The sequence below is a fragment of the Mangifera indica genome, chromosome 14 (genome assembly GCF_011075055.1).
Source record: "Mangifera indica cultivar Alphonso chromosome 14, CATAS_Mindica_2.1, whole genome shotgun sequence".
Taxonomy (NCBI): domain Eukaryota; kingdom Viridiplantae; phylum Streptophyta; class Magnoliopsida; order Sapindales; family Anacardiaceae; genus Mangifera; species Mangifera indica.
Window position 1 is genome coordinate 1,109,120 of NC_058150.1, and position 12,724 is coordinate 1,121,843.

At 29.1% G+C, this 12,724-nt stretch overlaps 3 protein-coding genes across 4 annotated transcripts; all 3 read right to left on the reverse strand.

Moving 5' to 3' along the window:
* Window positions 1-2,990: 2,990 nt before the first annotated feature.
* LOC123196882 (reticulon-like protein B9) lies at window positions 2,991-4,655 on the reverse strand. Its single transcript, XM_044611029.1, has 5 exons — window positions 4,489-4,655; window positions 4,213-4,393; window positions 3,791-3,932; window positions 3,642-3,711; window positions 2,991-3,263 (listed from the first exon to the last, which is right to left on the reverse strand). Exons 1-5 carry the CDS (start codon window positions 4,613-4,615, stop codon window positions 3,100-3,102), a joined length of 684 nt encoding a protein of 227 aa, XP_044466964.1. The 5' UTR covers window positions 4,616-4,655; the 3' UTR covers window positions 2,991-3,099.
* Window positions 4,656-6,445: 1,790 nt separating this feature from the next.
* LOC123196880 (reticulon-like protein B9) lies at window positions 6,446-8,810 on the reverse strand. Its single transcript, XM_044611028.1, has 6 exons — window positions 8,689-8,810; window positions 8,321-8,504; window positions 7,890-8,001; window positions 7,542-7,640; window positions 6,840-6,909; window positions 6,446-6,750 (listed from the first exon to the last, which is right to left on the reverse strand). Exons 1-6 carry the CDS (start codon window positions 8,759-8,761, stop codon window positions 6,590-6,592), a joined length of 699 nt encoding a protein of 232 aa, XP_044466963.1. The 5' UTR covers window positions 8,762-8,810; the 3' UTR covers window positions 6,446-6,589.
* A 1,719-nt stretch (window positions 8,811-10,529) lies between these two features.
* Window positions 10,530-12,606, reverse strand: LOC123197024 (reticulon-like protein B9). Of its 2 annotated transcripts, XM_044611203.1 has the most exons (5): window positions 12,356-12,606; window positions 12,036-12,216; window positions 11,560-11,704; window positions 10,994-11,063; window positions 10,530-10,746 (listed from the first exon to the last, which is right to left on the reverse strand). In XM_044611203.1, the coding sequence occupies exons 1-5, from the start codon at window positions 12,444-12,446 to the stop codon at window positions 10,655-10,657; spliced, it is 579 nt and encodes a 192-aa protein (XP_044467138.1). In that variant the 5' UTR covers window positions 12,447-12,606; the 3' UTR covers window positions 10,530-10,654. The 2 variants fall into 2 exon arrangements, with proteins under 2 accessions (XP_044467138.1, XP_044467139.1); XM_044611204.1 differs by lacking the exon at window positions 10,994-11,063.
* Between the last annotated feature and the right edge of the window lie 118 nt (window positions 12,607-12,724).

Below are 12,724 nucleotides of genomic sequence, written 5' to 3' on the forward strand. Positions count from 1 at the left end.
TAAGGTTTTTTTTTTATTGAAATGACTAAACTTTTAAATATTTTTTATTGAAGAGAATAAATATTTGTTATTTACTATTAAAAATATTGAGTATATCCAATTATAACTGTTTTATTTTATTTTAAAAGTAAGATGACTATTTTGATTAATTCGATATTTTTAAAAGGAAATAATGAAAAATTAATCTCTTTACTAAGAAAATCTGAAATTTTTATTTAATAAAAATGATTGTTGGATAACTCTAGTTACCCATTTTGGGATTTCATAATCTTATGTGATAATTCTTGGTTGCAAATAAAATGGCAGAAAATTTAGTGGGTACATATGCTCCCACTCTTTCTTGTCCAATTTTTAGTCAAGACATATATGGAAAAGCTAGCCAAGTTGGCAGTCACTTTTTCCTTTAATCATGTACCCCAAAGAATAAAATTAGATGTATGAATACATCTTCCTCATTTATTTATCTAAATTATATAAATTAAAATAATAATATATAATTAAATAACATAATTGTTTTTTTTTTTAATTTAAAAATTATCTAATCATATATTATCACCTTAATTTAATAAAATTTATTTATATACATAATATTATCCGTATCCAAGTGATAAAATCATTCTTTAGCTGAAATTTTGGTAGTCAAGCACTTAGTTTAATCAATTAACCATGCGGCTATTGCCCCTAGTTTTCATTTAGACGTATTTATAATATTATTTGGAAGCAAATATATCAATAATCACTACAACAAAAATGTTTATTTCTTATTAGGGTTTCTCACAAGCATAAAAAATTTCAAAATTAATAATATAAAAGATATTTTTCAACTTCGAAAACCAGGGATGTAATAGAAATATATTATTATCAAAAATATACAAAAGTACAAAACATTATATGGCATTTCAAAAGAAAATATTGTTAAAACTTCAAATTAATGATATCCCAAAAAGTGTTTCACAAAACTTTTTTATCTATCAACTAACTTTATAACGTCTTCACATATTTCTTTTTCATAAGAACTTCTTGACTTTTCCGGATTTTTTATTTAAAAGATATGGAGATATAGAGTTCCTTTTAAGAAATATATTCATAATCCTTATAAAATTATTATTTCCAAGGGCTATATGTTATCTGCAAAAGAAGAATCCCCTTGTCTGTAAGTGTGTTTTTCCGATGAGCCCTAGAAATAAATGTATTATCCTCGAAATAATGCATAAGAGATCATATTTCAAATAATGAACAAAATATATCCGGAAGAGAAAACCCTTGATAATATTATGATTAATTTCCAAGAAGCTTAAGCCTTAGGATACATCCATGATTCATCAATTCTGGATACAAAAACTAGCTGGGTTTTCAATAAAATGAACCAAACTTTTAATATTTTTTATTGAAGATATTGAACAAATATAATTAAGATTTTTTGTTTTGTTTTAAAAATAATGTGATTAGTTTAAAACATTCTATAAAAATATTTAAAGTTTAGCTTTTTTAATAAAAAAATTAAAGTTGAATTAATTTAATACCCTGTCACTGTTGTTATCCACAAAGATACTTTTTGCTCATAATCTTGAACTGGGGATGTTAAAACTGGACCAGTATTATTTGTCCTTAAATAATAATAAGTGTGATTAAAAGGTTTTAAAAGTTCAATTATTTTCCTAAGTGGGTTCCTCTTAAAGCCAGCATGCAGTACCAGTCACAAGTCAATAAAATTGGATCTTCTACTTGTTTCCACATTTCAGTGCCTGATAAAGAAGAATTAAAAATACATTTTTCTTCTATGATTGAAGAAAATTCCAAAAGGTGTTGGATCTTTTCAATATCATAATGCTTACTTTTTTTTTTTTTTTCCATCTTTCTCTCCATGGCTTCTATGACTTCTATCTGTGTTTCCATTCAGCATCAAAAAGGGTGAAGAACTGCACAAATATTTCAAACAAGACTATAGTATTTCCGCGAAGAATCCATTTTGAAGAATAGTACAGTTAGAAGATGGAGAAATTTTAATTTCACTATGAATTAAAAAGATCACAAGATAAAAAAATATTATTTATTCTCTCTTTAAATAAACTCTCAATCTTAGCTTATTCTACTTTTCGATATACAAACTCACATATTTTATATATATTTTAATATAACTTTTATATGAATATATTCAGGTTGCATGTTTCTAAAGGTTACACATGTTCTGCACGTAGGTGTTTAGCTGTATATCACTCTTATTCTACCATTCTCTAAATTATGTGATCTATACCTTAAAAATCCACATCTTGAATCTGGAATTCTTAAATTCGGATAACTCTCTCTCAAAATGTGGGTCACTATCCTACAGCGAAAAGTGCCACTCAACTCTCTCAATTAATTACTTTTTGAAATGAAGTTGGTGGCCCGTTTAACACCATTGAAGTGTCATATTATAATTAGCTAAGTAATGAAAAGTTGTCGTTTGTATGTAACAAACAAGCGAACAAGCTAGTTAAATTGGTAAAATCTCAGTTTAAGCTCAAGACAAAAATGGTTAACTAAGAAATCAGCTACGACGGCAAATTGTTTCTTTTAACGGGAGCAAGCACTTCTAATACAATACCAGCAGGTGCCACATTTGCTTCTTTCCCCAGTAACCATGAGTTCATGGTTCTTAATGAGAAATCTCGTCAACTCAACCCAAATAGAGAAAGATATTTTGAGATTTTAAGAGTATAAGCGAAAGATTTAAAATTTTTATAAGTTATTAATATTTTATTCAAATCGAGTCATATGCTTGCAAACTCACTGAGCCATCATCAATCCATCTGATAAGTTGTTGATGAGGTTTATGTATATTTCAATAAAATCAAGACGTTTGCAATGAAGATTGACTCTATTGTATAAAACTTTCCATCAATCCACTAATATATAGTAATAAACATTTTGAATATTTACATACAGAAGAAAACATAAATACAAATACGACGAAATTATGTGTATTTAGTTTTAAGTATTTAATTATGTATAAAGATAATGTGTTACCTAATCATATAATAGCACATTATCTGAATACTTAACACATAACATTGAAATGTTACTTACATATAATAAACTTTTATCAGATTTAACAAATTAATTTTCTTTCACTGGCCCTCTTGGAATCTTTTTCAGGACCAAAGAATTGAACCTTCTGAACAATTTCTTCAGTTTACGCGTCCCTTTGTTCGCAAGAAAATAATCAACATCGTCCTCGTATCGATCATACAGAAATGGCAACGTTTCCAAGCAGATTATACCTTTTAGACAAAACAAATTAAATTATACACCATTAATCAAAGTATACTAACAATAGGTACAAACGTACGTAGGGTTGACCCAGCTTAAATCCTTTGTTTAGTTTGAATGGTAACATAGTTTGTCTTTCTAACGACATTGTTTATATTACCAATAACCCTCTAATGATACTATACACTAATTTGAACAAGTTTAAACTCAAATTTAAATTTAGTATTACAAATTTAATCTAAGCTTGAGTCAACCCTATGTTTGATTCTACTTAATTTAGATCAAATCCATATAAAGACACATCAAGTTTGTAATGTGATTATACCCATTGTTAGGGCATGAAAATTTATTTCTTAATCATAATAAAGAAAGAAAGAAATTACACTTACCAAGATAAAGGAGATTTAGGAAGCTAAAACAGGTTCCAATCACGGACAATATGTAGAGAACACTTATTGCCTGGAGAGAACACATAAGATGTAATTAATTAATACTTGTTAATAATATTCTTTAAGTGGATTAATGACAATTAATGTACCAGAATGAAGAGTGCTGGATCTTTTCCATGTGCAATGTCCACGAGCCTTATTGCCAAATAATTGTATCTTGCTCTGAAGCTTGAAGCTACTTCTCTGAATGCCGATTCGCTTAATATCATCTCAGGGATATTGGGTTTTTTCCTGCAATAATTTGCATGTAAATATATTTAAACATTAATTTCAATAGTGAAAAATTAGACCTCAAACTATAACTCGCAGTCACGTTTATACTAACAATTGGGCCATCAATTTGACATTTCTCGTAACTAGACATCTAAAGGAAACAATGGACTATTGGTTTGACCTTTACGTCAACCAATCACTTTCAAAGACTCTTGGGTGGAGTTGTTAAGAAGGAAATCCTTTTTAAGTTTCATGATATTTATCGGAATTAAGTTAGTCTAAGATAGAAAAAAAATACCAGTTGAAAAATTCAGCAGCCCGGCACCATATGAAGGATGCAAGCATTGTTGTGATGGAGATGTGACAAAGAAGCGTCACGAAATTGTACTCAACAACCTCAAAAAGAAACCATATCACTGTCATGCCTATCAAGAGCGAGGCTGAAACTGTTTTGTTCTTCCATAACAAGATGTCTGCAACTGAGAATTCATTTCAAACAAATTTTTTATCGTCATTTTGCCATGAAAGTTTGTTCAAAGTCAGGTTAAATAATAGAATCGTATATAGATAATACCTTTTCCTCCTCCAAGAACGGCATGTACAGGCCTCTGTCGCCCAAACAACCTTACTGCATGCTGCCCGGTTCTTGATGGTGGTGCGGCGTCGTTTTCGGAGTCCGACGAGGATGAATAGATCGGCATTGTTGTTTACTTTTCTTTGTCAAATTGGTATATGTGGGCTGGTGATATTTGTTCATCTGTACACGTTTAAATATATATGGAGATGATGAGTTCTAGGAATAAGGAGGAAGGAAGGAATGGCTTGGGCCTTCGCTTTGAAGGTTGCTTTGCATGCCCGCTACCATAAAAGGTTGCGTATCTTGTGGTGAACCCTTTTATTACATTGGCCAAAAGTTGCATAATTTTGAGAAAAAGAATAACCAAAATTTGCATAATTTTAAGAAAAAGAATAAGTTCATGTAAGGACGGACCTAAACCGATTTGGCTTGAATCGAATCCATGGTTGGGGAGTCAATTTTGAGCTAAAAATTCAATTTGATAGTTATGTTCAATCGAAATCAACTAATTTATTTATTTAGATAAGATAATTTGTTTCGCCGAGAACATTGCTAACCTTTTCGATAATATTATTACTCTGTCAACAACCCTTTTGGTAATAACATACACCAACTTGTATAAGTTCGAACTCAAACTCTAACTAAACATTATGGTTTTAATGTGAGTTCAAGTCAATCTCAAATTCAGCTCCAATCGAATCTAACTCTAACTTCATATCCTGGTACCATAAACTACATAGAGAGACTTAACAACATGAGATTTTCAATTTTTTTGTTATCATGATCTCTTAACTGAATATTAATTATTAGCTAATTGCATGGACATGTAATGTGTGTACCTAAGAGAAATGTTATAATTCTCAAAAGATAGTTTGAGTGGTAAAGTTAATGAATGCTAAACATGAGAATACAAGTTCAAATTCCATTGATGATATATCCCAAATCAAACACCCGTTATGAGATTACTCACTATATCCAGAGTTTTACTAACTTAATTTGGTCATCATCAACCACAAAAGGGGTAGTTTCCATACAAAATTTGAATCCTAAATCAAAGGAATCAATTTTAGTTCCTATTCTTACTTTTTCATTAAGGTACCCTGACCCAAAGTAGTAGATTTCGTATCGATAATCAGGGGGAAGAGTGGCTTCTTCTTTGGCAAAGATGCAATCCATTTCAAGAAGTTATTTTATTAAAATTAATATTCCTTCAGAATTTTCCACAGGTAACGTAAACTCCATTTTATTTATGAATAATATTATTTAGAAAAAAAATATATACAGTCAAAATTGTATTATTATAAATAAGTAATTAAAATAAAATAATTGATGTTATGTTACAAATAAAGACATAATAAAAGATAATTAGTTGAAATTATATTGAACAGAGAAGAGGTTTGATATGGGTTTGTATAGATTAGGGTAAGATAAAAACCAACGCATATATCAAAAGCAAATCAAAGGTGGAGAAACATAAGAGGGACCAAGCAATTTTTAATATGGTCCAATTATATTCAGGGTAACCTACATTCATGAGATTTAATTCAGTAAAATTAAATTTGAAATTAAATACAAACACACACTTCCTCTCCATTCGACTAGTTTTTAACTTCTCTTGAGACATTAACCTATTATTAGATTTATAAGTGTGAAGATTGAAATTTATATTACACTTATATACTATTTACTTATATTGATTTTATTAAATATAAAACTTTAGTTTTTAACACCCTCTTTTAAGTGCAATCACTATAGATTGTTAGTCTTGTCCTTTGGTTGGGTGCGTTGTCATTTGTTATATGAGCATTTTAGGTTGTTAGGGTCACTCATTTGATTTTTTAGCTTTGATATCATATCAGAATATATATTAGATGTATAAGTATGAAAATCGAAACTCGTATAATACAAACCAAATTGATTTGTATTAAAATTTAATCTTCCACACTTATAGGGATAAAGACAAAAATATCTATTTAGTGTAAAATACGAAAAAGGTCTATACAATTGTGATTGCAAATTGAGTTTATAAAGTATGCATACAAATATTTATAGTTTGTTTGTTGGATACATTTGCATATATTAAATTTTTATCTCTTTATTAGTCATTTTTCGTCATGGGCACTCGTGATAATGCCTTCTTAAGATCCAACATTTTTATGAACAATTTCTTCAATCCATGGATCCCTTTGTCAGCAAAATAATCAACAGAGTCCTCATATCGATCATACAAAAACGGCAACGTTTCTGAGCAGAGTAAACCTTCAAGCACAGACAGCACAACAAATTTAGAAAAGACATGTAATTAATAGGACATTAAATTTAATCAATGCGAATGTGAAAATTCTTACCGAAATAAAGGAGATTTAAAAAGCTGAAATGATTTCCAATTAGGGACAATATGTAGAGACAAACAATTCCCTGATGAGAAAATTGGAATAATTAATTGTTAATGAAAATATCTTCAAGCTTAATTAATATATGTTAAATTAATCGTGGCCCTCTAACTATGGTTGGGGTGTGTTCAAGTTGAGTTAAATCTAAATAAGGACTAACTCAAATTCAATTTGAATTTAAAACAACTAATTTAAATATAAGTTTGATTTGCTTAAGTTGGTAAACAGTAATATCAGGAAAGGATAATAACAATTACATACATGAAATAAAACTTGAGGGTTAAAATTGAATAAAACAAAATATAAGAGACTTAACGAAGAAATAATAAAATCTACTTGGAGTCAATATAATATTTTAACAATTATATTAATATTTTATAGTATCAAATTAAAAACTTTTCAAAATATAAAAAAGTCAATCAACCTTTTTTAAACTATTGGGTTTGTCTTAGAAAATGATAATAAGAAGAAAAATCATAAGGGAGAAAATTTAGAAAAAAAAGAGAAGGAGTTGCTGACGAGGTGAGTTCCAATGTCAGCGTTAATCTCGAGCTCAATTTGTTTAAGTTGAATACTAAACTCAACTCGAATTGGCTCAAGTCAAACCTATCTCTAAACTATGACATAATAACTTATCATCCTTTTGATAAAACATACCAGAAATATGAGCATCGGACTAGTTCCAATAACCAAGCATACCACAATGAATTGGACTTGATCTTTTCCATATGCGAGGTTGATAAGCTCCATTAATACCTGATATTCAATCAGTACAAAGGTATTTATTTATCAAATAAAATTATTTATACCTAATTTTGAATACCCAAATTATGTGTTATTATGTGATTGAGTGATTTTAAATTATGAATAAAGTAACAACTAATTACAAGATGATACATCATCTACGTACTCGATTGGGTATTCAATACTTTTTATTTTTTCAAAATACAAACTCAAAATCATAGGAAAATTATAAAACTAAACAAACAAAGTTCTTTACATCACCTTATTTAATGTCTGGCAGAAGGTTGAAGCAGCTTGATTTAAAGTTGTAGACAAGGACGAAACAACTTCTCTTAATGTTGATTCACTTACTATAGTTTCAGCGAGAAAACTCCTGAGAATAATGAAGATAATGTCTTTCATTATATAAAATTTTGATAATACTTTATATGTTAATAATGGGTACAAATACAAATATAAATGTTGATATGTTATCATGTGATCAATAAAAATGAATTCAATTCGAATCAAGTTAGAGTTTCAACTTGAGATCAAGTCAGTTGAATGGAGTCATAAATTTGTTCAGAGTGAACTCAAATCGAATTCATTCCTAATAATTAAATGATTATAAATTAGAGATAAATAATACTCAATCATATGATAATATTTCAACATTATAACTATATATAGTTTGTGAAGAAAGAAATAAATACCGGTGACCGATATACATTAGAATCCTGCACCAAATGAATACTACAGGCAATGTGGCTATACAAATGTGACACAAGAGAGTCACCAAAGTATACCCCATAACCTCAAAAATAAACCATAACAATGTCATCCCTATCAAAAGCCAGGCCGCAACTGTTTTGTTATTCCATAATAAGATATCCGCAACTGATTTTGAATTAGAGATAAAAGTAAACAATTAGATACTCTCAATTTATTTGTAATCTCTAATACCCATCATTTATACATACAGTGTTACCATTAGTTTTATACATTAGAAGTTGTGATTTATATGTAGTCAATGCCCAAAACAAAATAGAAGTATATGTAAATACGAAAAGGAAAATAGTACCTTTTCCTCCTCCAAGAATGGCATGTACCGACCTTTGACGCCCAAATAACCTTACTGGTTGTTGTTGGGGCATTGTTACCAGTGTGGTTTGGTTCCCGGAGTTTGGTTGTATAGTCAGTGAATTTGGTGGATCTGTTTTTTATTTGTGCATTTGCTCCAATTTAAATATATGGGCATGGAGGCTCTAGGCTTCTCAAGAGAATTATGTAACTCCATTAAAGAAGTAAGGAATGTCTAGGGCATTTCTTCAAAAGAAGAAAAAGTTTGAATGCCTTTTTGATGAAGCCTTTTAATGAAATTGGCCAACAATTGCATACATTTCAGAGAAAGAATGTGCTTGAGATAACTTGCTGCTTTTTCCTTGATTAGCAAACCATGAACGATTCTAGTAAACTGTTTTAAATATTCATATATTTTGTGTATTTTTGTGATCATAGGAGAATATTATTTGTATCTTTTTTGAGTACATAAATAAGTAAACATTTATATGTATTATCATATGATTAGGTGTTATTTTATCTTTTATTTAAAATAAATTTATCACATAATGATATACATCAAATATATATCTATTTATATATTTAAAATAATTACGTATAGTTTTATTGTTTTTTAATATTTTTGGTACAAGTGGATATATGTATTATAATTTGATTGAACAAGTGACACAAACTATGACAAAAAGTTCACCATAAAAACCACCATTATTCACTCAATAGTTGAAATCAAATTGAATATCGGTTTTTCACTCCTCAGCTTATATTATTTTCAGGTTCTATTTTTCAGCCTTGTGTTCGGATTTTGTTTCAAATTCTTTTGACTGAAAATCACTCCTCTACAAATATGTCTATCTTCAAATATGTGTAACTTTTTAATTTTTCAAATTATGCTTTATTGCTTTGCATGCTGAAATTTTGTTTATATTGATTAATTTTGTAACAGTGGATTTGAGATATTTGGTCCTATGGATATAAGCTATGGTTATACTTGAGCCATGTAGATCGAAAGATCGGTTAAACGAAATTAACAACACAAATGAAGACAGAAGAAGAGACAAAGACAAAATTCAAAGAGATATAAGAATGTATTAACGATTTTTCCTTTCGCTTTACATGTTTAGTATAATTTTGTTTATGTGCACTTAAAAGATGAAATTTTTTACAATCCTGGATGCATATATTAAGGTGCAAATTGAAAGTTTGAATGGATTGCTGAATTGGTCTCATGAATCTGGCCGAAGAGATCTTTGGACTTGTAATCTGGAGGAGAAAAATCTTTCCTCGTAGTTTTGAGCTCAGTTAACAATCTCTAAGGTTGATACGAGAGGAATTTGATCTTTAAAATCACAACAGATAGTTTGAATGATAAAAAATGTAAAACACCAAATAACGGGGTTTAGATTCGAAACTCACAGATGATAAATTAAGATTAAACTCTTAATTTTACCTGATACAATAATTGTGCAGCTGGTCATTGAATCTAAGGTTTCACTTGCTTGGTATGATCGGTTCAACTATAGAGGGATGATTGAATCCAAAAAATATTTTTCCATAAAAAAAAATAGTAATATTATTTGTATACCTATTTTGGGTATACAAATATATATACACTTATACATATCATTACGTAATTAGATGTTATTTTATTATTAATTTAAAATCACTCAATCACATAATAATATATATAAGTGTATACATATTTGTATATCTAAAGTTGGTACACATCGTTTTATTGAAAAAAAAAAAAAAAGAATTTGATCCTCTAATCTCTTGCTTCTTGGGACCATTGATTAGTTTGCTTTTATATATGCAACTTTAATAAATAAAAAAAGTCTATATTCATCTATCAATTGTTAATTATATGAATATAATCTTAAATACGCATTGATTATTTATAATACACATGCATAATCAAGGAAATGTACGTAAATTAGGTTTACAAATCACACAAATGCAATTAATATAAATTATTCCTTGCTCTCTACGTACTCTCTAGGTCGAGGTTGTTGTTTCCAGTATCGCTCCTCCAGAAAATGCAATGTTTCTATGCAGAGAAAACCTGAGTGGCCACAATAAGGAAAAGTAAATTATTATGCCAAATGCTTCAAATTAAATGTTTGTCGTGCAAACGGTTGAGCACTAACAGATACAAATAGATTGACATATTATTATATAATTGAATAGTAATAAATTAGAGATAATGTAAACAATTAAATTAATTAATTATTTGATAATATGTCAATTTATTTGTATCTGTTAATACTCTCCGTTTGCACATGTAAGATTACTTGGTGACAAATATTTACCTAGACAAAGGAGACTAAACGAGCTGAAATAGGTTCCAATTATGGACAATATGTAGAGAGAAATGTTTGCCTACACATAAATAAAGAGAGAACATAAGTAAGTATTTGTTATCAAAAATTTTAAGGGTGAAAATTTGTTTTCTTGATTGAACTCTCAAATTTTTATATTACATGAAGTAAATTTTCAGATTTTTCTATAAAGGAGACTGCATTTTTAATATTTTTTATTGAAGATACAGAGTATAATTAGGATTATTTGTTTCATTTCTTTAAAAAATAAGATACTTAGGTTGATATTTTTAATAGAAAATAATAAAAATTTAGTTTTTTTAATTAAAAAATTAAAAATTTGATTTTTTTAATAAGGAAATTTGAAAATTAAGTCTCTTTAACAGAAGATGAGACTTAATTTCGGTACATTTAATAGAAAAATTTGATGGTCTAGAAAGTGACACTTGCAGCATTATAAGCAAAAACTGAAAAGAAATGTGTTTGCTGTTTCTGTTAATTTATGTGAAAACTTAGAACTCTTTGTGAAATTTTCTCTAGTTTGGATTACAGCATACCAGAATCAAGAGTGCTGCATTTTGCCCATATGCAATTCTGAGAAATTGAAATAAGATGATATCAATTCTTGAGCTGAAAATGTGAACAACTACTTCTCTAAATCTGGCTTCGGAGTAAGCGAATTTGAGAATTCTGAGAGGATCCCTGCAAAAAATCTTAATGTCAACATCGATTGAACCATAAGATTGAATTTGAATTCAACCAGATTAACTTAAATCTCTTCATGGTGACATTATACATTTGTTACTAATATCATTCATTTCTTTGATAACATTCTTCATCCTTCCAATAACACTATCTATCCATTGACGACCCTCCAACAATCTCCAACCTGCTTGAGTTTATTATAAATTTAAGTTGAACTCAAATCAACTTATATTTAAGTTTGATTCGAATCTAATCTTCCCAGTAAAAGCTAGTTATACATAAAAAGAAAATAAAAAAACTTGGTAAGATCATGAATAAATAAGTATACCAGTAGAAAGTTGTAATAAGCCAAATCCTTGTGTAAGTTACAAGAATTACGATCATGGATATGTGACAGAGAAGAGAAAAGAAACTGTACTCCATAACCTCAACAAAAAACCATACTATTGTCATTCCGATCAAAAGCGCCGCTGATTCAGTTACTTCCTCCCGTAGAAAGATAACCTCATCTGTCATTCCGAGCAGTATAACTTGTTATTTCGTTTATCAATATGCTTATCCTACCTAAGATTTCCCCATAAGTGTACACACACACACGCACGCACGCACGCACGCACGCACGTGCACACACACATATGTATTGAGTACCTTTTATTGCTTTAAAGGCGGAACTTGTTGACCATAACCACTGCCCTGCGGTTGCACTGTGGAAGTCCGCCGGGGTTGAATTGCTCAGCATGGTGGTTAAATATGTAGCTTGGTTAAGTTGGTATTGTTTGAGTTATATATGGAGGTAAAGGGTTATTTTATACATAGATATACAGGGATTGTAGGAGAATCTGTTTACCGAAATGAAGAAGCAAGGAATGGCTTTGAGGTTTAGCTTTCAAGATGCAGAAAAAAAGTCGTTTATTGATTACGAGCGAAACTGTTAAACTTGACCCATTATAATTAAAATTGATCAAAATAATATCATTTTAATTAAATAAAATTAAAATTTTTTAAGTCTAACAAATC